At 45.5% G+C, this 25,374-nt stretch overlaps 1 protein-coding gene across 1 annotated transcript in view; it reads right to left on the bottom strand.

The window, feature by feature from the left end:
- LOC142574349 (alanine aminotransferase 2-like) overlaps nucleotides 1-25,374 on the bottom strand; it is a 173,436-nt gene that overhangs the window by 77,161 nt on the left and 70,901 nt on the right. The window contains exons 4-5 of the mRNA XM_075683453.1: nucleotides 11,640-11,767; nucleotides 9,942-10,055 (exon numbers count right to left, since the gene is read on the bottom strand). Of these exons, the coding sequence (XP_075539568.1) occupies nucleotides 9,942-10,055; nucleotides 11,640-11,767 (242 nt within the window). The remainder of the gene's footprint in view (nucleotides 1-9,941; nucleotides 10,056-11,639; nucleotides 11,768-25,374) is intronic.

Below are 25,374 nucleotides of genomic sequence, written 5' to 3'. Positions count from 1 at the left end.
AGGCGTTTGACAGTGTAAATCATGTTATACTTCAGTCGAAACTTAGTGACTACGGTATACTTCGTACAGCATTGGATCTAATGAGGAGTTACTTAACGGATCGTTCCCAGTTTGTTTCATTTATACGAGCGACTTCCTCACATAGACTGGCGTGCCACAGGGATTCCTACTCGGTCCCTTCGTAACCATTTCTTCCTCATCTAATATCATCATGTACTCGGATAATACAAATCTTTTCTTTGGAAATTCTTCCCCACAATGCTTAGAAAAATAAATAAATGATTACAGTAATTCATTATGTGAATGGCTGTACATGATAAACTACAATTGAATGTCAGCAAAACCAAGTATATAATATTTAAACCGATAAGTAAGCCATTGTGTTTTAATGTAACTGTTTTATTTCAAGCAAAGCGGCTAGAACAAGTAACAACGCAAAAGTTTTGGGGGCTGTGGTTTGAAAAGAACTTCTCCTGGGACAATCATGTCAATAAGCTTAGCAATGATCTTAGCGAGGTAGTAGGCTGTATGTATAAAATTGGTGATATAATACTACTATGGCTAAAGAAAGCGATATACTAGGCCCTTTTTTACTCGGAGCTAAATTATTGTACCTTGATTTAAGGAACAATGACAACAGAAAACTATGAGAAGTTATTAAGCTTGCAAAAACAAGTAGTCCGAATTTTTGAAAACTACCATGGTAGGCAGGGTGACTTACCCACACACAAGCTCTTTGGTAAACATTTACTGATCAGAGCAAACCAAGTTTTTTATTATAGATTACTCTTACATATAAAAAGAACCACAGACTGCATGTTGTGAGCATACCCACGTCTTCTCCTCGATATCCATTACGTAATCAAATCAGAAAAATACCATTTACGCGTACCAACTACGGATGTTAGGATATAAACTATCAAATACCAAGGCTACTAAACATCGTTGAGCAAAAAATTCATTTTCACGCACTTCATATTAAGCACTGTATAAAGCTTTCTCTTATATTATCAAATTACTTATGCATGAAATGGTATCGCACTAACATTTTTATGCACCATATAGGTATGTTTTAATCTGCACTGTAATGTGAATGTACGAAAAAAATTTAAGCGTCAAATGTATTTTTACATAGTAACTGTATAGTGTACAAACTATCTTGTTTATTTGTATTTTCTACATCGTACTCGCTCGTTCTCGTGCTATATTTGCTTTTTTCTTGCATTGAATTATCATGTAAACCGAAGGCGCTTAGAAACAAGAGCCAGGCAATGTGGCCTTTAGCTTTCTTTCCTATTTCTGTAACAAAGAAAGAAATAAACTTCAAACTTCCATCCTTCCTTCCCATGCGAAAACCGCGGCTCAGAAGATGGGTCATCCTATAGTTCACAGATGTCCGAATACGTTGCCGCCACATGTCCAACAAGAGGCATACATTGGCAATACTTCATTGCATGTTAGACGTGCTTCCTGACTTCAGCATGTGCGAGACCCTTTTATTCGAACTCTCTAGTTTCCTGGCCGAGCTTCATCAGTGTCCGTGGTATCACATCCTAGCATAGGTTGTTTATCCCCTGGGTGTGGGGGTCTCCAGGCATTCCCGAGAACGGTAAACACTGTATGCGGCAAGTACTGAAAAGGCGCGCGCCGTGGCGTTCATGAGAAATCGAGGTGGAACGAGAGGTGAGGTGAGTGATGAGCGACGTATTATGGCTCGATTCGAACTTGACCCAAAACAATGCACGATGAGACATTCAAATACAAGTGAACCATTGATTGAATTCAAGTACATTTCACATCATCGCCATTTGTCTTGGGGTGAAGCTGTCACGTTGAAAATAAACATTTATTCAGATTTATCCTTCTAGTTCGGCGGCCCTTTGTGTGCGTGTTCTCGTTACAAAAAAAAATACAGCTGGCTTGTTCGACCTTGCAGAACTACAGCGCAATTTCCATTCAAGCTGTTGCTTTCGAGTAGTTGCAATAAAGATTTAACATGCGTGACATTAAGCCGCATACTTTAAAACGTTGCCCGCATAAGACTCCCTAATTCGAAACCTTGCCGCTATTAATTTAGTGAGCAGAGGTGAGACGAGTGGGATAGTTGGAGAAGGGGGACAGTGAAAGTAAAAAAGAAAGCGTAACCTCATACATGAGTGCGCTGGTACGATTTGTCGGCAAAAGTTCTGTTATGCTTTGTGTTCCTTTCTTTTTCTTTCTTTCAAAGGCAAGACAAGGTAAAGAACGCTGCTGGCACGAATAGATCTGCAATGGTCACGATACGAAGAAAAGAAACGTGGGAATTCTTCCTTCCGACCCATCCAGACGTCTGTTCACTATTGATGCTTATCGCGGAGTAGCTTATTCTAGAGAAACCAGATGACGCTGTCGGCAGCAAGCCGCATGTTGCGTCAGCGAAAGCGCACAAATACGAAACCATTACCACTTCCACCTTGCTTCTCTGTGATCAGTAATCGGAAACAGGAATGAGTTTTCGCTAACGCACTCTGCTCCAATCCCGCTGCAAATAGTGAAGCGGTGGATTGATGACGTGTGCAGAAGTCGACCGCGAAAATAGTGATCGGTATATCAAGGAATGCAGCCAATTTATCGGACCAAGCTCACGGACTGCTGTTACACAAAGGTAGCTTGTGTTGCCGGGCGTTCGCGAAGCACGAATTTCCCGGAGAATATGACTTCACTCATCGGCCAGCGTCGCATCGCAATCGTCCAAAGAAGGGGCTTTAACTCCGGAACGTCGGCAAGATTGAGTAGCGCTTGTTAAACAATGACAAAGGGAGCGCTGTTGCCGCTCATTGTAAGCTTCGCGCACAGTATCACGCAGATCTAACACAACTGACACGGAAACTTACGTCCACTCTGTCGCCGACGTATCAAAAGAATAAGTAATCAGCGCACTCTTCAATATATGCAGCGCACTTTATACGCACAATAAATGGCGTACTACACCGATAGCTGACATGTTGTCGAAGGTAAATGTCTCGTGACGGTCCACAAGAGTAAGCGGTATAGCGATAATACAGGGTTCGGCATATTTCGCTGTGCGTGTTCAAAAAATGGTTTTGCGCGCACAACTGCATTGTTCTTGTTCAAGCTTTGTTGAAAGATCGCATTTTGGAGCCTACGTCGTTTAGTATAACACATGCCACAGTTAGCTGGCTGGTGTTTCAAGGAAAGTTGCCTGCACTTATGAGGTGGCGAGCTGCTGCAGCGACGAAGCTAGCATAAACATGTACCAGCGCCTGCAGGCGGCTGCAGAAAGCAACCGGCAGGGATGTTTGCTCTAAGAACATATATGGTTTGCTGCGTGTTGCAGGAGCCGGCAACACGCGGCAAACCTCCCTCATCGGCTGCTTTCTGCAGCTGCCGGCAGGCAGGTACACAAGTTTATGCTAGCGCCGTCGCTACAGCAGCTCGCATCCGCGTAAGTGTACGCTAATTCGCACTTCTTGAAGAAGCAAGCAACGAACTGTTGTGTTACACTAAAAGACGTAGGCTCCAAACTGCGACACTTCAGAAAATTTGAGCCAGAACAGAGGAGCGGTGAGCGCAAATCTTTTTTTTTTTTTTTGAACAAGCGCAGCGAAATATGAAGGACCCCGTACATCTTTGCTACAAGGTATTTCAAAGCAGTTGCACCCATAGGGGTATATATTTGCCACAGAACAATAATCGTTATCTGTCTTGCCCATAGTTTCTTTCTTTAAAGCTGCAAGCCCGTTACTTCCAAGTTAGCAACGGCATGCATGTTATCAGCAAGACAGAGCATTATCGACAGGAAAGTAGCGGGCGCGGCGTTTTCAAGAAAGGAAACGCAAGCAAGGCAGAAGACAATTACTGTTGTGTGGCAAATATACACCACTGTTTTTAGAATTCACAGAACAGCCAGATTTCAAGCCTCGTGCGTAGTACGAAAAATCTATCGAGACTGAGGACACTTGCGACCGATTAGGCAAAAAATAATCAGGTAGTGACCGCACCGAGAAGTTTCACTCACTCAGAAACATGACAAGCCGCTGTTTCAAAGTATTTGCCAACTAAAGAAGGAAAAGCCAAACACGCGGACAAATCATAATGGCAAAGTTTGGATTGCTTGGAACAAATACTTAGGCCCACTTTTAAAGGAAGGACCACATACGCTGGTCGCGCCTTTTGCACTTACGCCTATCAGCTCCGAAAGCGCTTTTATGTGTTAGCTGCAGTTCCCGACAAAGCGTCTTGTCGTCCACCGGGTTACCATCTAAGATATCTCCCGAAACAGAGGTTTGTTAAACCGCAACGGTGTGATACACGTCCATTTAAACACGGAGCCAATGGAGGCAGCCGAGGAAACAAATACACATGTCACAACGTAATCGAACATGGCGGCGCCCATGGTATTGCCGCTTAAAGGGTCAATAGAGCAACCTTCGTGAGAAAAGAGAGAGAAGTGGCCGCGTGGTCAAATAATATTAATAAAAATTAAAAAAACAAAAACACAGACGGCCGTGTTTGTTTTCAATGTCCGCCTCCGGGTGTATAATGTGCACTATATGAGTTTTCGTGCCATGTGTAATGAGTCCCATTGCTCGATTTGCCCCACTCTCCTAAACAGAAAGGCTGGGAAGAGATACACTTCATTGCCTACAATCTTCTTTCTACGATACTTCCAGAACAACATCGCAGGAAGGCTTTCTGTGATCGTGTTGCTGAAAGTTTGCTTTAAATTTAGAGTAGTTAGACTTCTACCAATGCGACCGATCAAGTAATAAAGAAAACTTTGAAGTGAAAGCTCTCCCGTTCTTCCCTTATCTCCGCTAGCAGGCTTTGAAACACTTTATTAGTAATATTGTTTTTGCTTTTTGCAAAAGCTAGGATTCAGCCACACATACTTTGCTTCGCGAAAACATCACTCATATTTCGCCCCATTTCCGTGAGAATTTATTTGAGAGGCACATAAACTCTCCGATGAGAGCAAATAAAATTTTCTGCCGCTAAGAAAACATAAATAAAAATCTTAGCGCCCCTCCACTCTGTGAGGAACGATTGTCATCTGAGCTAGATGGGCTCCTCAATAGCGAACTGCACCTTCGCAGTGGATTGCCCGGTATTTCACAATCTTTGGGATCGGCCCAGGTATGGGAAATACTTAACTCCAGCTGCCTCGCTTCACCATGGATTGGTCCCGCATTTCACTATCATCGTGATCGGCCCCCGTATGGGTAGTGCTTAACGCCTGCTTCGCCTCCACCGCGGGTTGGCCCGGTATTGTACTATCTTCGGGATCGGCATATGTCTGGGTAGTGCTTTAATAATAATAATAATAACAATAATAATCTTTATTACATCCAGTAGTGTCGTGGTTACAATATCCAGCTCGCATAAGCAGCATCGCTTGTGTGCGAGGCTGGGCAGTCTGCTGGTAGTGCTGATAAGTGTACAAATAAATAAATAATGAAAAAAGAGAAATATATAAGGAAGAAAAAGGAAATATTGGAATACAAGTAATATTGCAAAAAAATGACATTGCAAAAAAAAGATAATGCATCAACAGCAAAAGAAAAAAGGACATTGCCGTTAAAGATAACTTTACAATCAGGTTCGCATGCTTCAGATCCTGAATAAAAAGTTTAAGAGATATGGGCGTTACGTAGCACCCATGACCTTAAAGCTAATTTAATATGTTTGAATGTTCCTGCGATGTCATTCTCATTCAATTTATTGAAATTAGCCGGCACGTAGAAAGCACGAGTCCTCTTGCCGTAGTTTGTGTGCACACGAGGTACCAGATATATTTCCGTCTGGCATAAGCTGCGAGATTTCACGTTCAAATTTTTGAAATTTCTAGACAAAGAATTCTTACACATGACGTCGAACAAAACTTGTTGCTCGACAAACAACATGTCTGACTGGTACATGCTTAGCAAGACATCTTCCCCACGACCAAGTGTGCCATACGAGAGGCTATAGGCAGTTTCTTTAGGATGCGGTTAATTATCTTAAGTCTATACTAGAAGAAACAAAGCAATAAATTGTTATTCCGTACCTTATGAGCGATTCACCAAGCGCTTTGTAAACCATTTTACGAACATTTACATCACAGAAAGATTTTAGGGCATACAAACGAGCGCACACATCTGGTGGGCGCCTTGCAAGCTCTTCAATGTGGACTTCCGCCGTAGGTCGGCCAGGTTGCACTATCTTCGGGATTGGCCCGCGTATGGGAAGTGCCTAACGCCTTCTTTGCTTCCACTTTAGTTGGTCCGGTACTGCACTATCCTCGGGATCGGCACACGTATGGGGAGTGCTTAACGCCTGCTTCTCCTCCACTGCGGGTCGGTCCGCACTTGCACTGTCTTCAGCATTGCCACATGTATGGGCCTGCTCACGCCTGCTTCTCCTTCGCCATGGGTCAGTCCGGCATTGCACTATCTTCGTGATCATACCAACTGTGGGAAGGGCTTAACGCCTGCTTCGCCTCCGCTGCGGGTTAGCCCGGTATTGCACTATCTTCGTGATCGGTCCACATGTGGGGAGTGCCTGCTTCACCTCCGCGCGGGTTGGCCCGGTATTGCATTAACTTCGGGATCGGCCCACGTATGTGAAGCGCTTAACGCCTGCATCACCTCCGCCGCGGGTCGGTCCGCAATTGCACTGTCTTCAGGATTGGCACATGAATGGGCCTGCCAACGCCTGCTTCACCTGCGCCACGGGTCGGTGTCCGGCATAGCGCTATCTTCGGGATCGGTCCACGTATGGGGAGCGTTAAACGCCTGATTCGCCTGCGCCGCGTGTTGGCCCGGCATTGCACTCTCTTCGGGATCGGCACACGTGTGGGCAGCGCTTAAAGCCTGCCTCACTTCCGCCATGGGTCGGCCCGGCATTGCACTTTCTTTGGGATCAGCACACGCGAGGGGAGTGCTTAACGCCTGCTTCGCCTGCGCCGCCGGTCGTCCCGGTATTGCCCTATTTTCAGGAGCAGCCCTTGTATGGGAAGTGCTTAACGACTGCTTCGCCTCCGCCCTGGGGTGGCCCGGTATTGGACTATCTTCGGGATGGGCCCATGTATGTGGAGTGGTTATTGCATGCTGCACCTCCGCTATATCTAGCCACCATACCTCCGCCGTGGGTCGTTCCGGCATGCACCTTTTTCGTGATTGGCCCACGTAGGAAAAATTGTTGGTGTATGCGTGGACGCGACCCGCCAGGACCTAGCCATAGAGAACTTTGTTGTAAAATTATAAAATACAAACACATTTACAACGGTCCGGGTGTTCGAATACATCATAATCATCATCATCACCCTATATTATGTCCACTGCTGGACGAAGGCCGCTCCCTGCAATTTACAATTAACCCTGTCCTGCGCCAACGGATTCCAACTAGCGACCTTGAATTTCCTAATTTCATAGCTCCATCTAGTATTCTGCCTTCCTCGACTGCGCTTTCCTTCTCTTGGCATCCATTGTGTAACCCTGATGGTCCACCGGTTAGCTAACCTACTCATTAGAAATATTTTCTCCCTTTCTTCCAGCATCTCCGCTAAAATGCTTTCACATTACTAAAATTTGTTTTTACAAAGCTGAGATTCCGATACATATTTTGCTTCGCGAAAGTGTCGTTCATAATGTTGCCCTATTTACGGCCTTAAGCGTAAATTACATCACGTAATTTACGGTTAAGGCCGCAATTATTCCACGCGCTTTGAACTCTTCCAGCTTATTATCCATAAGTAGCCCGCACACTTACCCGCCGCTAAAGTAGGTGTATTCTTGAGTTCCCTGAGGACATTGGATAAACTTACCACGAAAGCCACATCACACATTAAAATAAGGTAAGAACGGGCACTCTGTAGTTATTTGCAACGCTCCTAAGTAACTTAGAAAGGTTGAGTTTTCGTCACAAAATAAAAGTAAAATCTCCACCGTTTCCACTAAATGCAAGCGCGGTTTAACGTACAATTCTTTGTTGACACGAGGAAACAGCATGAGATGGTCATGTAATGTTTACAAACAATTTGTAAATCGTTTAACGAAGGTAGTTGTTACTGCACAAGATTTTAATTACTCACATTCACTTGAAATCATCCCCCCCCCCTCCCGATTTATCTGCTTCTTTCAGTGTGGCATGAAAGCTGGCATATATCAATTTTCAGCGTTTCTAGTGACATTAACACCCTTTGCTGTAAAAAAAAAGAAAAATCGCAGTTTCGCCTGTGAGGCGAAGCATCGATTGCGAGAGCAAATTAGTAGACAAGTATACGAAGTAAGGATAGTAGTTTTATGGACCGCATAAGCTTGTAAACATTCGCGCACTAAATTCCAAGCATGATTTTAAACGCCCACAAGCAAACATAAACACATTTCGCTTGATGGCCACCCATACTGGCTCTCAATACGCTGGAGTGAGGAAGCGCGGCAGCAGCAGCGAAAAAATTGACTTTCGTGCTGTCTCTAATTTCAACGTGAACTAAGAGGCGAAAACAGCGCACAGGAACCTATCAACATTCGAGGCACTGTGCCCATCGCTGATCGCTTTCAAGATTGGGCCCGCGCGGCCGCGTGCGGTCGTGCCGTGCGCAGCCTTCCCCTTCCCTCCCTTCGGTGCCTCGATTAGTACGGAAGAGGGCTACGATCTTTCTTGAGTGCGGCTGGCCCTTGTGGACGCCATCAACCTTGTAGGGCCCTCCGCGAACTCACCGCGTCTTTCCCCACTATCTATATGTCTCTTTATATTTCCCTTTCCCATTCTCCAGTATAGGGTAGCCAACCAGACGTACTTAGGGTTAACATCCCTGCCATCACCCTTCATTTCCTGCTCCTGCGCACTAAGTAGAGGAAGAAGGCAGGAGACTCGACTATTACAAGCGCGAGCCTTCAACTGAGTTTTATTGGCGAAAAGGGTGAAAGTTATAGATAGATGATGAATGACGTGCATCTTGTTGGCTGAAAAGGCGAAAACGAAACAAGAAATTTTTGAACAATTACGCGGAACTTGAAAGCGGTGATACGTACGGTATGCACTGAAAGATGAAATTTGGGCCAGAAAATGCTAGTTTTTTGAGCCACTGACCTTGTCATAGATAATCGTGCTGTTTTTGTGATAAGCCCATCGAAGCTGCGCTGACGCACTGCCCCTGCAAGTGATTACTCTACGCCGCCTGTGTGATTGCGGTTTCCACCTGGTTGGGTTGCTTGGCGACCGCTCTGCACTCTTTGAAAGCAGGACGACAATAGTGCACTCATAAGTGCAATTGCACTGTTGCCTATCTTTTAGGCACGTTCTTTTCTAACCTACGTAGATATTTTCTTACGAGCGTGGGATCGTATACACAGCCTTCTCAGTGCACTCCCATATTTCTGTGCTTCTTTGCCCATGTGTGAGCTCTTTGTCTAATATAAGAAAAATGTCTGTGACCTGGTCGAGGGCTCTACATTTGCAAATTGTCGCTAAACAAAAACAGCGTACCTCGCAATCACCAATGAAAGCTTCCATTAGACGGAATCACACAGCTAATGCGCTCGGCGCAATTATTTTGGGAATACTCTTTCCTGAATTCTCGACGTGTCCATTGACTGAAACAATTCTTTGTGTTGTCATAGCAAAGCCAGAGACACCATTCTTCGTCCAGCCAACCCCCGATAGTATCTGCAAGCGATCTGAAAATGCTAAATGCTAAAAAAATTCATTAACCAATACTGCTAAAAAATGACAATTATTTCAATTTCCTATAAGCTCTGAGTGTGATTGCAAAATAGAGGCTGTCCAGCGCACTAGGCCTGAATTTGAAACGAACATTGTCTTCTTATCTGCCGAGCATTTCTTTTTAATTACGTCTGATTAATGGAGCAATTCTACCTTGTCAAAAGAACTGAGGAGCGGTTGGCTCAACCACGGTTTCTCAACTTTTTCGAGACATTACAATGAAAATTTTAACTTACCAGATAGTAGCCTTCCTTCTTAAACACATCATGGAAACCCATGTATTGTGGAATACAGGTTAATGCACCGGCTTTCTCCCCGTTCAACCGTCGCTTTAGCACTTGAAGTACAGTCTGGAATATGGTGGCAATAGGGATACGAGTCAGTTAAATAATTGATATAACAGGTGTCCTGGTTTGCCGCGAGGCATAATGTCGGGAAGAAGTTGCATATAAAGATGGAGGCCTCTTTCATGCAGACATCACAACAGCGACCTATGAAATGTATGCTCTACGAGCACGCCGGAGAATTCACGCTGGAGTATATTTTCGGGCAATGAGGACACAACGGGAGCCAGACGGAAGAGAAAGAGGAACTACAGGTTGTGGGATAGAGCGAGCGTCGAATTCCGCAAGATCATTGATTTGGTGGTGATCATGGTGCAGCACGCAGTGACCAGTGATGCTTACATGTTACTTGCAAAATATATGAATATGCTTGCAAATACGGCAAGTATAGTGTTTTAATAAATGCAGAAATTTACAGAGTTTTTGGTTGGCGGGGGCCACCTTTGCCTTGCAACAAGGGTGATATTCTTATTATCGTTTGGAAAATTCAGGTGTTCTTTTTTTCCTATTCATCAAGTGACATCCTAGTCGCAGGTTTATCATTCATTTATTTAACGGGTGTACAGTAATACGGTTTACCCTGACTCACGCCGTCCAGTAAACATTGTCCAAAAGACTCAGAAGCAAGATCTAGCATCCTACCTTCAGCGTCACGCGTTTGAAAAACGGGCCTTCGCGTTAGGCAGAAATGGTCTCCCACACATTTTACAAAATCTGCATATTCTTGCAGTAGTACTGTGATGTGGGGGAGCTTGTGAATCTTGCTCGTGGCGCTACGGTGAGCACAAAGAACGAAAACAAAAACTAACCAAGACGACATAAATAAATTTGGTATTACGTGGCTCAGAGTTCAGCTGTCTGTATTTGACGTGACACCACAAAACGGTGGCATATCTATCAAAGCATATGTGGACACGTGCATGTGCCAGAATTCGGCAGTGTTTAGTGTGTGTGGTGCGCAGAGCGCTGAAAGCAGCCGGTTTTTCAAAGTAAATGTCCCTTAGAAGTTCGAGGTCCGTTATGCTTACTACCCGTGCTCCTTTTCTTCCTCATTTCTTTGCGCTCATATATTGCTCCTCGCAATATTTTTGTTTTCTTAACAATACTACTACTTCCTAAATTTTAGTAACAGGTCGCTCAGGGTTTTTTTTTCCTCTTCTCTGCTGCTTGTAAAACTGCCTTCCACCAATAAGGCACGTGCTGCAGGTAGTATTTTAAAGCTGTGACAAAAAGGAATCTCTTTTATAAAGCTGGCGTTTAACGTCGCTACAGAGATTTAGCTCGCACTTCAGGTCGTTTTTTTTCTCATGATAAGCTGAAGGGCATAGCATCGAATGCAGAATGGTGCACAGCACAGAACAGTGTATGCATTTGCTGCGCCGTAGGATCAATAATTCACAATGCACTTGAACATTTGAAATAATCTGTACACATATTGCGGATTAGTGAACGGCGTGGTCAAATTATTACAAACTCAGATCAATTCATGCATGCTGAGGAAACACGGTAATATAATCCGTACTTCTATGGTGCACATCACAATCATAACGCGCGCATTATTCCACGGTAGGAGAAATTAAGCATACGTACGGATACACCATGCATTACTCCATGCGTTATCCAGATATTCTCTGCGGCAGCTTGAACGGATGCTTTTTTGCTGATGAAATCGGCAATGTGCGTCCGGATGGTTGGGTGCCCTTGTATGTCCATAGAACCTGAGTGGGGAAATGTCACACTCCAGTTAGTGGTCAAAGCACGCTGATCACAACAGTGCATAACACTTTGCACTGAACGCTCCTAAAAAAGCTTGCACTCTTTGTTGCTGATCTTGTTCTACAATGATAATCGTCATCAATCTTGCCCGCATTTCCTTTTTTTAAAGCTGCGCCATCGGTAGTTCCACGTCAGGAACAGCATGTGCGTTACAAGCGTGACGCGGCATGGTCGACAGGAAAACTAGCGACCGCAGAGTTTTCGAGGAAGTAAACGCAAGCAGGGCAGATGACGATTATTTTTGTAGGACAAGCCCCTGAGGGCGCGAACTTTTTAAAGAGTGATCGCAGTTTCTGCCACAGCAATTATTAGATAGCTCAAGAAATAAAGACGGCGAAGCAGCCCACAGTGCCCCTGGCTGCGGCTGGCGCCGTACGACTCGAAACTACTTCCAGTACCGCCGAAGTTACCGTGGCAACTAACACAGTGCTCGTGCGAGTAAGCCAAATAATTTTTCGTCAAAATCGAAGCAGAAGCGCTCAAACCCTATGCTCTAAAGATATGTCTCACGGAGTTTAAGGGTCGTTTGGCCCTTTTAAGGGAACAGGGCATGATACGGTCACCCAACAATTTGCGGTTTTCCGCGAGAAATAGTTGTAGAGGGTCTATTATAGCTATACACTGTAGAAACTGGGCAGTAGAAGCGCATTGTTCTCCAAAATATGCTCTAGAATTTGCTGGCTCTAAGCCGCGCTCTCCGGCGCCGACCGCCATATTACCAAGCCATGTGTGACGCAATGTGCTACATAGATCCAAGCCAGCGTCTACTACAAAATCGGCCATTGCGCCAGGTGAGGTCAGAGGGTAGCTGCCGAATATATATTTGCTCCGAATATCGCGTGCCATGTCTTCGACACCACCAAATTCGCGTGAAGAAGCAAGCGACGAATATTTGAATAGCAGAAGCTGCGAAGGCGTCGTATGCGCTGAGCATTTCGACTTCAACCCCTTTGCCAGCAGCTCAAGTAATGAAATGTGGCCTCCGAGATATGCGCGCGCTGGCTTTCGCGCAACACCAATGTTGCCATCCATGTGACAACGCTTACTAACCTGCCTTCGTCCGAGACAGCTTAGTGAACGCGGTCATATAGATGGCGACATTGGTGTTGCACGAAACGATGCGGATGCCTTTCAGTACTGTTGAGTACCATAGATTCATCGCTTTATTTCACCACATGCGAGAAGCGCTGTTTAGGGCCCGTACACGGTCAATCCGCCCGTCCGCTCCGCCCTCGTCCGCACGCGTGCTGATGGCTCTCTACTGGTGAGCGAGGAACGGTCGCAACTTTCCCGTCCGCACGCCTGCTCGTCTCTCATTGGCTGGTCCGAGGCGGACGGTTCGGCTGTCGTCACAGCAAACATGGCGCGTGCTCGAAGCGAAGCGAAGCGGGGACGCAAGGCCTAAGCTACAGCCGCATCAGAAACAGTCTATTTTTTCTCGTTTTTGTGATTTTCGCTAGAGATATCTGGCACCCACGGAGATAGTCATCGAAAGCAGCAAGCCGGTGTACCCTTCCAGACCTCATCAGTGGGTGCGATCGCCAGCAGAAACAGACGGAGTGCAGGAAGTGTGTGTTGTGTTTACGAGAGCGTCGGGATAAATATTTGAAGCCGTCGACTTCGTGGTTTGTCGTTCCATGCTTCGCGTGCGTGTCGCAAACGAGAATTCCATCACATACACGTGCATTGTGAGCAGGACACATGTTCAGTGCGTGGCGAAATAAGTAGCGTCCGATTAGCGCACCCAGCGAACACGATTGGTTCCTGTTCTGTGTATGCGGATCGTTGCCGCGAAGTGGTGAACGCCAGCGCTTCGCAACTTTCAGAAGTAATCATACGATCAGTAGCGATAAGTTTTTATCGCCTTGTTATCGCTGCCATTCAGCGTGCGCTATACTGCGTGTGAGCCGTTTTGCCGTCTGCGACGCGCCTGGGGGACCGCGACGTTCGAGCTGTGTTCTTGCCGTTACGAAATGTGTTCGCAAGCTACAAACCGTGATATGTGTGTGGGATGTGTCGCAGCGTTGATGAGTGTAGAAGCGCTCGTTCTACGCGATGTGCATGTGCTCAGAAGTGAACTGTGCAGAAGTGTTGCCGATCGCGTTTTCATATTTAGTACCCTTACAGATAAGCCCTGTCACACCGGCCTTTTCTGCTTCGTACATCTATCGTTTCTTTCAAAAGTTGCTGCTGCACGGTTGAAGATGCTTCTTTCGGGGGGGGGGGGGGAAATTAGGGAACATCATAATAATTGCATACGTCAGGACGTTCAGCGCTGTCGTGAAATGTGGACGCGGCTGAGAGCACTAATGTCATGAATGCAAATTTCTGGCAGCTTTGATTTTCATAATGCGGACATTAGTGTGAAGAACAAGAATTTCTAGATTTCACGAAGTAAATTGCTTTATATTTTGTGATGCAAGCGGCTAACTTACATAGCCAAAAATCTGAGCTGCTTGTTTTTGAATAGTGTCTAAGCACAGAATCTGTCTCTGAAGACAACAGTGACATAGTAGATGAATATGTTATAGGTAAGAGCTGGATACTACCTTCTTATTAAGTAAAAATTTTACGTTTGCTGACAAAATGGAATATGAATGTAAAAATGAACACGTAGAACGAGTAGTAATAAGTAAATAAGTGTCACAGGTATGGTGTTACATAATATTCTGCAAGCAGCCAGCAAAACAGCAGGAAAGAAATTTTGCCCAGAATTCTTCTTCACTGGCTAGCCATGGTCATGTTACTAATGCAGGCAGAATTGGGTAAGCGAAAGTTTGCGGTTACTTTGTATATCCACCCTATTTGATTATCTAGTTCATGTCGCCTGTTTTGGCACGAGCCTTCAGTTTAAAGTGAACAATAGCACAAGTACCAGCATTGTATGCCTGATAAGTGCATTATTTTCTTTCCTCGTGTTCATTTTGCCAACAGTCATTAGCAAATAAGGTGGATTAAACTGAATTGGGCCTGCAAAGTACGTCCATTAAATGTTTTTCCAGTGCACTTTCATCTGCCAGTAAGCTTACTGCTACCTATCAGTCGGAGGTGTGGGATGTTGGATACTATAAGTGGTTATCTGACTGAGCTTTATTTTGCATATGCCACGGCTCCACTCATTAACTGAACCGTTTTCAGCTGCGCTGCAATTCTGTGGAAAGGGGACCTTGCCTCTTGTCATTCTTTAGCATGTTCATGGCCACAGTGCATTGTCTCTGAGAAGTCAGCTGCTATCACAATATAAAACATGCCTATTGGCTGCTATGAGTTTATCCTGAACACATATTTTTACAGTTATGTCAGCATTAGTTATGTGACCGAAGCCAGCGAATCAGGAAGAACTGCTGGCAAAATTTTCAAGTGACTATGCCGGCAGAGTGTCTGCTCCCTATATTATGTTAGCCCTTATTATGTTATGTTATATTATGTTATTATGCTTTGTCAGTGTGCTGAATTGTTCTTTTTGGACAGAAATTTACTACCCAGCCAGACAAGATGTTGCGAAACGATCAATTTTAGGCCTGTACACATAGTCACTTCTTTATTTTATGATATTCTGGACATGACACACATGTCTAGCTTAGAATAGCAACATCAGCTTAACTTATGCACAGAGTTGAGTTGCTGCATGTGAGAAAAAAATCACTGCAGAGCTAATAGGAATTAGACTGGTACGAAAAAATTATGTCTTTATGGCTTGTTGTATAAGTGGTGCTGTTCATTTGATGCACACAGTAACACGTGAACACAAATGTATGTGCACCTTGCATTTACGTACATGTATGTGTGAATAAAACAGCACAACTTCTAATATCAAGGCACGTCGCACCAACTATACCCATAAAAGATGGTCTATATGGTATTCAGTTGATCTTATTGAAATTTTATCACGTGGTGCAGTTACAACAGTTCATACCTGTATGTAAACCAATTTAGGAACTGCATTCACTGCATGTGAGAATGCATATTTTAGGCCAATGCAGTAGGTGGGGTAGCAGCTTTTTACTTAGCTTTTGCGATAGCTTATTAGAGGGATCTTGTTGATTATTCCATCCAAACAACTCATATAAAGGTTTGTGTTTAGTATACCAGCAGTGAATTACGGAATGTACCTGCAATTCTTTGTATACTAGTGAAATTAATTCCGCTGCTCATTGTTCTGTCACGTGTTGTTCTTCAGTCACACATGATGACAGTATTTGGCGTCATGAGTTCTAGGCTAATTTTCACATTGGCCTTTCGATGAAGTGACATCTGTCTCTTCAACAGTCAGTTTAGTGGAAAGCCACCACTGAACTAATAGCTCAAAGACCAATTCCTGCATGCTTTTTGCCAATCGGGTAGTGTGCGGAAACTATGTGTGATACATCACTTCAGCTACCCCAATAATCAGACAGCTAAACCTGCCACATATAGTTAAGTCATCGATATAGGCAGAGGAAGATGTTGCACGTATGTAACAGTTACTCATCCCTTGAAATGTGAATGACCCAAACATTCGCGAGCATATCGGTCACAACCATCCAACAGCATAAATGGGAACACTTGTGCTATCACAAGCGAAAACAAGCAGATTAGTACCACCATCTCAGCTGGTTTGTCGTGATTACCTTGCCTGCAATTTTCTTGTTTATATTGGAGAGGCTTCCTGCTTTATGAATTAACAGCTTTCACAACATTTACTGCGCTAATGAAGGCACATCACAGATACCAGTACTGAAGGAGTTATATACAAGTAGGGCAGGGAACTTATGGGTAAGTTAAAAAATAAACGGGTAAAACTATGTCGAACAAACTATTTTCACATTAGAAGATATACCATCGGCAATTAATGCACATTCAGAACATGCAATAAGTGCCCTGTGTGGAAGATTGAGACCTGTGATGCCAAAAACCTGTTTGCCTTTTAAATATGGACATAAAGAAAAATTCCAGTCTGTACTTCTGTGTCTGAGGGTAGAATATCAAAGAAGAGGTGCAAAACAGATTTTGCATGTAGTAGTCCCTTATGAATGTGCTACTCAAGTTGTGCCAAGCATAGCTATCTGTGTGCAAAGCATTGGACAAGCTACCATATGTATGTCTGACACATTAAAAATCTTTTCCATTGAACATTCTAAGCTCTAAATGTGAAATGCATGCTGTTGTCAGCTAGAAATAGCGTGCATACATATTTGACCCGAACCACAAAGAGCTGATGTGACAAAAAAATGTGTACACCTTAGTGTTATGTTGCTTTTCATGGTGTCTCAGTTAACTTATATAGTTTTGAATTTACAGATTGCTTGACATGTTTATAGCTAAAAACCACCGAAAACTACTTGCATTGTGACTGGGAGGTCACAACACGAGAATTTGTATGGTATCCTTCCCGTCAATCGATGTGTCCTTGCACTATAATAGTAAAATGTCACACCTGCAAAGCTGAGTATCCACCCTCACATTTCAAACGCTTTTTGAATGCTCAGCAGTTATGCTTATAAGTACATTCTGAGAGCAAATATACATCACCTTAATTTCAGCGCGATGTAGAGGGATGTTTGTGCACAGCCAAGCTGTTCTAGCATGCCTGCAGGAATACAGCATTGTCCAGTGGCACTGTATAGTCCAGGCATCACAGTGAACGACCAGTAAACAAAGCTGCTGATAATACTAAGCTGACCCATATGTAGGAGCATTATATTATCTAACCCACATGCAAAGTTGCTTCCAGTGTACTGAATAACCACAGCTTTGATTTTCCAAGTTATATTACTGCACACACACAGCGCTGAGACAAGGTTTGTACAATGGTGAGCAATGCATCAAGGAATGAAATATTGCTTGTGATGGGGTGTGCATTTGAATAGTAGATGCGAATGCATACCCAATACACCAGTATCCATGCTTTCTTCTGGAACAATCTTACATTTGGCACAGAGGCTGAGCCACTGCAGCCTCTTGACTGCCAATTTCTGTGCTCTCACAGTGCTAAAGGGGGTATCATTCATTTGGCTACCCGAATAGTGAATAGGTAATGGAGCACAACAATCTTTCAGTTTTACACACAGCACCTTGTGCATTACTCACAAAACTGAACTTAACGAACTATTTGCTGGTTTGTTATGCAAATAAAAAAATGGCAATGAATGTTTCCTCTCTTTTTGTGTGGCCCTGTCTTCAGCCCTATGTGTATTCATTTCATTGTCAGGTGCACGTTAAAAGAGCAACTAATTAAGAAAGACAAACACAAAATAACTAACTACATCAACCTTTTCACACCCCAAAAGGTCACTGACCTCACTGCTAAGCTACACTTTATAATCTCGGTTTGCTTTCAAATAAGTACAGGCACTGGTCAGCTGTCTATGTTGTGCTATGCATTTTTCATTTTCCTAAAATATGGCTGTGCATGAGCTAGCTAGGTTGGTACTGCATAAATACATAAACAACATGCAGCTCATGCCCAACTAACTCATATAACGTGAGTAGAGCTTATTTGTTATATGTAGAGCAATCAAAATAGAACATGCATGTATGATGCTGACAGTATCACACAGTCTCAAGTCGAACATCCTTGTTTGGTGCCATGGGTGAGAGAGGGATCCTGCCTGCCAAAGTACTGCTTAATTTTGTGCGCTTTGGTAATGTTCTTACATTGTTGAAATGTTAAATTAGGTATGTTAAGTAGTAAGGTGGCAACATATTGACCACCCAGGCTGGCAAGAAAGAATGCAATTGTTCAATTTCTCTCAAAATAAGTTTTCTTATCAGCAGTGCAGATTATATGCTTTCAAATAAATACTCCCCTTGGAAACATCTCATGAGTATATATATATCTGCATAAGGTCACCGCTATACATACATATTGCTTTAAGCCAGTCATAATGCATTGTACACTCACTGCTTAACCTTCAATTCCTTGCTGCATGAACTTAACCACTTATGCGCAACCTTTCTGCACACGGTGAGAACTTCATTCGTCGCTGAGTACATCATTTAGGGTTATCTTTTGTTTTGAAAGTTTACAAGCAGCAAGTATTAAATTCTTAAGGTGCATGTTTCATGCCTCATCTTTGGTGCCTTTATATCTGTAAAAAAAAAGGAAAAGGCATTCCATGCATCCAACTGCCGTAAGCACTCACTTTAAATTGGCAGAGTGAAGAAAAAAAAGCAGGAGCAAGCGAATCAGCAAGCTGTACTCGGAGCCTCACACGCGTGCTAAGTGGTAAAAAGGTGTTTCTTGGTGACCTACGCAAATGCATTCCGCGACAGATGTGCGTGTGTTGCGTATTCTTGCAAGCTGTTACTAGCACTACAGAAACCGCGCTACCGCGCTTCCGGCGACACTATCAATTTCGCTTGACACAGAACGCAGCACGTTGGATATTTAGAGAGGTTTTATTCAACGAGCCAAGGCAGCGCGCACTGAAAGTAATCATCCGAGAATACGTCGCGTACTACGATGTGATGCGATTGAAATACATCTGTAAAAGGTGGCGCAGATAAGACGACTGTGCAATGTTTCGAAGAAGGATGACTGTGCCAGTGCAACACATACGGCTGTAGAACAGAATGTGGCAGCCGGGAGTCGCATTTCCACCGAGATGCGGAAACTTGAAATTACATCTGCAAAAGTATGCCAGTGTCGTCTGCTCTCAAAGGTCGTTGCCAACCTTGAACACCTTTGCTCCGCCGAACGGTTGTAATGGAGCTGTCAACAGGCCGCGTCGCCCAATAGGAGTGCGCGTGCGATCCGCTCGTGCGGATTGAGCGTGCATAGAATTTCGCGACACCTACCGCCTTTTGGGCGTCCGCACGCGGGCGGGCTGGGGCGGAACGGACGGGCGGACTGACCATGTACGAGCCCTTAGGGCCGATTTAAGCTCGAGCCGCCCATCGCCGCAAGCCTCACCGCACGCGTGCGGTCGCGCGGAAAATTGCACGTATCCAGCACTTGTGCACAAATTACCATTTACACTGTGTGCACAGTGTATACCTTACACATTGTAAACCGAAATTTATGCACTAGTGTTTGATACGTGCAATATATCGCGCGACCGCACGCATGCGGTGCGGCTTGCGGCGATGGGCGGCTCGAGCGTAAATGGCCCTTAGGCAGACGTTCGCGGGAGACGATGCCTGGCACTGGTTCGCGCAATGTAAAATGTTATGCGCCTAGGCTGTTTGCTGGCATGCATTCTATACATATATGTCTCTCGTACAACCTAAGAAAAGTTTACACCCCTTGGAGTGTATATTTGTCACACAACAAAAACCATCATCTGTCTTGCCCGCATTTCGTTTCTTGAAAACGCTGCGCTCCTTACTTTCCTGTCGGGAATGCTATGTCATGCTGATAACGCGCATGCCGTTCGTTACTGGAAAGTACCAGGCTCGCCGAGTTAAAGAAAGGAAATGCGGACAACACAGATGGCGATTATTGTTGTGTGGCAAATATACACCCCAAAGGGAGCAACTGTTTTTAGAGTGTACGCGTATTGTTTTTCCTCTGTAGTTGTCAGCAAATGCCGGCGCACATGTGTCCGCGGCGCAAGTATCTTGCGTGATGTACACTTTGGCTCTAACTCTACTTGAACTTGCTGTATTACACTCAATATCAGTAAAAACATATATCAAGGCTGACGTATGGCCAGGGCACTACCTGTCGGATGACTCGGTACGCGAATTCAGTCAGCATTACGTCTCGCCGCAGCCTCAACTTTTTCACGGGTATCCCAAACTTGGCGAGAAGGTGCAAATTGTCGTTGTAGCTGCCTGGCGTAATGTGTCCCGAGAACAAAACAAAAGCTTCAGATGAGCGCCAGTTCTTTCTGCCCAGATTAATGTCCCACGCTCGACGGGTTCCTTGGGGAAACTGAAGAACGATACGGGGCACTTCTCGCTCCGTTCACAGCGCTACATAGGCAGCGTCGGGACATTGTTCAGTCACTGTAAGTTGAACAATTCCAATGGCAAGCTGAACAAAACAGAAACGTCCCGCATGCGCGCACGACTTAAACACGGATTCTGCGCCGGAATATACGTGCTCGATCGGCAAGCATGCAGCTTGTAACGTCCCAGATCGCCAGCGTGCCAGTGTTGCGCGACTGTTATGCCATTCGATAGTAGTGTAAAAATTTAATTACAAATCAGGTGCTGGCTCAAATGTGCAAAAACAGTGCCAACGTGTTATTCAATGCACAAGGATTACCTCACACAATACAGATTATAGTAGAGATTTGGGTGTCGTGGTCCCCTTTCAGCAAATGGAAAGCCGGGCGAGATTCTTACCCCGCGATTTGCGCTAAGTCATTGTTTCAGCACGTCATGTAGTCACAGTATGTCATAGATGTCATCCTGCTGATTCAGGCGTATGTTGTCTGCGGTGGGGAAATGGAGGGAAATTCCCTTTTCTGCGTTTTATTTTGTATCCTGCCTTTCATGTTTGCTCACTGGCTCTTAAATAAGAAAACTTTGCAGCTCATTGCTGCTAGATGGACCAGTTGCCACGCGTCAGCGAATCATAGCTCTCCTGGCGTATGTTCTCTTTAGTTTAGCATCGGCAGCGGCGTAATGTGTGCCGTGAGGCTATCACTATTTCTTGCACCTACCAATTGAAATAACCCATGAAAGGTTCGCAGGTGCACGCGGAGCTCCCTCGATCGTGTCGACATGGGGAAAGCATAATTCCTGTTGGAGGTATTGCTTCGCGTTCGTGAAATGCTGCGACACGTCTTCTTCTCCTCCTATTTCATATATTGCTCAGCTTTAACCACTTATCACATTTAAATCCTTTCAACTCCGTGATAATGTATACATAGGCTGTGGCTAAAGGTACGTCTTACGTCTACCTTTACCTTTCTTAACTTAGACCTTACAAAGTGCGTTGCAAAGTACGTCAGAGGGAACTGGAAGTGTTTTTAGGGAAGTGCGTCTGCTGTTTCACGTTGTGTTTTCCATGTTTCACGTTAGGATAGGTCAAACATAAGCATGATAACCAGGCAAATACATCTTTTCCTCACGTCAGCACTTATTCTGAGAGTGTTTCGGTGCAATGTGCCTGTTTGAACGCAGTCCGTGCACTTCGGCGCGCTCATCATTGCTGCAGTAACTGCCGCATCTGGTTCTATAGCGTTAATGCGAGCTTTCAGAGAAAAATTTGCCACTATATCACGCACTTTAGCTATAGCCACTGACCTAGTTGCACTGCGGCCAGCTATTTGCCTCATAACCCAGACGGCCGTGTCTCGTGCCCTCTTCAGCAACTAATCAGCGGCCCTGCAGCACCTCCAGTCACCAAGTAAGCAGGAGCAACTCGTCATGGATATCGGACGCCTATGCGTGAAAGCCTGCGAACTACATGGCTGGGTTGTGCTCCAGTAGTTACCAGCGCACTGCTGTATACAAGCTGACTGCGCTACAGAAACTAAACACAACACTTCGAGAGAAATGGTCCCGATACATGTCTCAAGAAAGGACGCGGCGACACTGAGACCTGCGCACGCTTGGCATTTACAGAGATTTCTCTGGACCTATCGAAATTATAGTACAAACCCTTATATAAAAATGATCCACCTTGTGACGCTTATATGCCATGCGTTCTCAAAAGGCAAGATCAAACATGCCTTCGCCATATCAGACTCAACGTAGCTTACACGAACTGCTTTAGGTGCAGGATTTAGGGTGACGGGATCGCTTATGTGTCCTCAATGCAAGGTCCTTAAAGACCTATAAGACGTTGTGCGCGACTGCTGTCGCTTTTTGTCAGAGAGACAGTCTATGATGGTGGCACTATTCCACCAGTGGGACTACAACTTGGAAATGCGGCACATTCTTGGCCCGTGAGAAACCACCAGCTGCGCTTTGCGAGCCACGAAAGCGCTGCTGATGTTCTTCGGGTCGCATACATTAGCAAAACTTTGTAAATATATCTATAGTGTATATGTGGCTGTACGGGCGGTTTAAGTGTTTATCATTGTGTATAATATACTGTTACGGTGCAACTAAGAGTGGTGCCGGCACAGTCAGTCGAAGGACGATTTGACGTGTGGAGGTGGAATCATTCCCTGTTTGTTACGTTGCAGAAGACAGATACAGATATGTATTTAGAACATTAAGAAGAGAGACAAGGATGCATAAACAATATGGCTGTCGAGAGCGATTCCACCTCTACACGTCAGATCTTCTTCTGACTGGTGCCACTTTTGGTTGCACCGTAACGTAACCTCCGCCTGCGCCGCCTCGGCGCTAACTACAGGGGAGGTGAACTCTCGGCAAAGTAAGGCTTCAGCTGGGACACATGCACAACGTCCGTGGGGACACGCGAGTCCAGCGGAGCGATTTCGTTGTTGACATCGCCAAGCTGACGGTATATCGTGTGTGTATCGCTGTGTAGCGCGGCAGCAGCTTTACAGACAAGCCAACGCGGCGACGTGGTGTCCGTAGGAGGACAACGGAGCCCGGAGATATCGATCGTCGCAAAGCGCAACCCTGAGACTCAATGGGCCGGGAGCCGGCAGTCTGGCGTGCCGTGTGTGCCCAGACGAAGACGTCTTGAGCATATTCAGTGGAGAATATTCATCGAGGAAGGTAGCGGCCGAACTGCGGATAAAAGAGTGAAAAGCCAGCGGCGTCGTGACGGAACGAATTATAGGCGAATCTTACGAAGGGTAACGTGCTGTCCCAATCACTCTGGCTCCGGGAAACGTACATAGACAGCATTTCTTTCAATGTTCGATTGAACCGCTCCGTCAGTCTGTTTTTCTGTGGTTGGTAGGCGGTGGAAGGCTTGTGCTCCGTAGTACATGAGCGAAGTAGGTCTTCAACTACTGGGGACAAGAATGTGCGGCTGCGATCCGTGAGGAGTTGCCGGGGTGAGCCGTGGTGGAGGATGACGTCACGTATAAGGAAATATGCCACCTCAGTTTCACACCTTGTGCGCAACGCTCGCGTGATCGCGTACCGGTCGCGTAATAAGTGGCGACAGCGACCCAATTATTGTCATATTTCGACGTTGGAAAAGAGCCCAGATGATCGACACCGACGCGAAAGAATGGTTCTGAGGGTGCATCGATGGGGTGAAGGCGTGCAGCGGGCACTGCAGGTTTTTTGCAGTAATGGAGGAGTGCACAGGCCTGAATGTAGCGGTGCACAGAGCGGTACAGTCCTGGCAAGTAGAAGCGGTGCCCTACAGGTCAGACGTGGCCAGGACGCGAGAGTCGGTGTCATGCGCATCATATTGAGGGTGGTCGAACGGATGACGGGAGTGAGATTCAGCGTCCTTGTACTTAAGGCTTGACGTATATAAAGCAGCAAATGAATATTCTTGGAGCAGTAGCGCCGATCTACCGAATCGTCCAGTGGCAACCTGCACAAGGTGTGGTGATCAGTAACCACGAGAAAAGTGAGGCCGTACAAGTAGGGGCGGAATCTGGCAACCGTCCAAACTAAGGCGAGGCACTCCCGTTCGGTAATTGAAATATTCCTCTCGGCAGGTTTCAGGGGGCGGCTGGCGTATGCAATTACGCACTCTGCGTCGTCACGCTGCCATTCAACAAGTACAGCCCCAATTCCATGGCCACTGGCATCCGCGTGAAGTACAGTGGCGGCCGATGCATCATAGTGAGTCAGCAACGGGGGAGCCGTGAGCAACCGTACGAGGGCGGAGAAGAGTTTGGTTTCAGCAAGGCACCATGTGGAAAGCACGTCCTTCTTAGGTCGGTGAGTTGACGAGCGATTTCGGCGAAAATCTTGATAGAACGGCAGTAATGCGATCATAGCCCAACAAAGCTTCTTACGTCTGGGGAGGAATACGGAACAGGAAAGTTCTGGACAGCGCGAATCTTCTCAGGGTAGGGTAGAACGCCAGCGGCACTGACGAGGTGGGGAGAAACGGTAATTTGACGTCGTCGAAAGTGGCAGTTGGGTGTGTTCAACTGTAGGCCGGCACACGGAAAAGAGCAAGAACAGGCGATAGACGCGTTACATTACCCGAGAAAGTTGGTGAAAAGCTTGTGACATCACCTAGATAACGCAGACATGTGGATCATTTATAGACGCGAAGTAAGGAGTCCATCATACCTTCGAAGGTTGCCGCGCCATTACAAAGGCCGAACCGCATACCCTTTAATTGGCAGAAAGTGTGGCGTGTTACGAAGGCTGCCTTCTCATGGTCCATGCCATCTACGGAGATTTTCCAATAGCCTGATCGGAGGTCTATTGATGAAAATTATTTGGCTGCGTTCAAACAGTCCCAGGTGACATGAATACGCGGCAAGGGGTAGACATCCCTGCGTGTGATCTTGTTCAGATGTCTATAATCAACACAAATGCACCATCTGCTGTCCTTCATCTCGACAAGGACAACAGGGGATTCCCACGGCCTGCAAGATGGCTCGATAACGCCTTTAGTCAACATCTTATCGACTTCTCGTTTTATCACTTGTCGTCTGGCATGTGAAACACGGTGCAGCCGGCGGCGTATCGGATTGGCGTCTCCGGTGTAAATACGGTGGATGACCACCGATGTCTGGGCTAAAGGGTGGCCGTCAAGGTAAAAAATGTCGCG

The sequence above is a fragment of the Dermacentor variabilis genome, chromosome 3, assembly GCF_050947875.1.
Source record: "Dermacentor variabilis isolate Ectoservices chromosome 3, ASM5094787v1, whole genome shotgun sequence".
NCBI classification, from domain to species: Eukaryota; Metazoa; Arthropoda; class Arachnida; order Ixodida; family Ixodidae; genus Dermacentor; species Dermacentor variabilis.
This window is presented reverse-complemented; position numbering and strand designations above follow the sequence as displayed.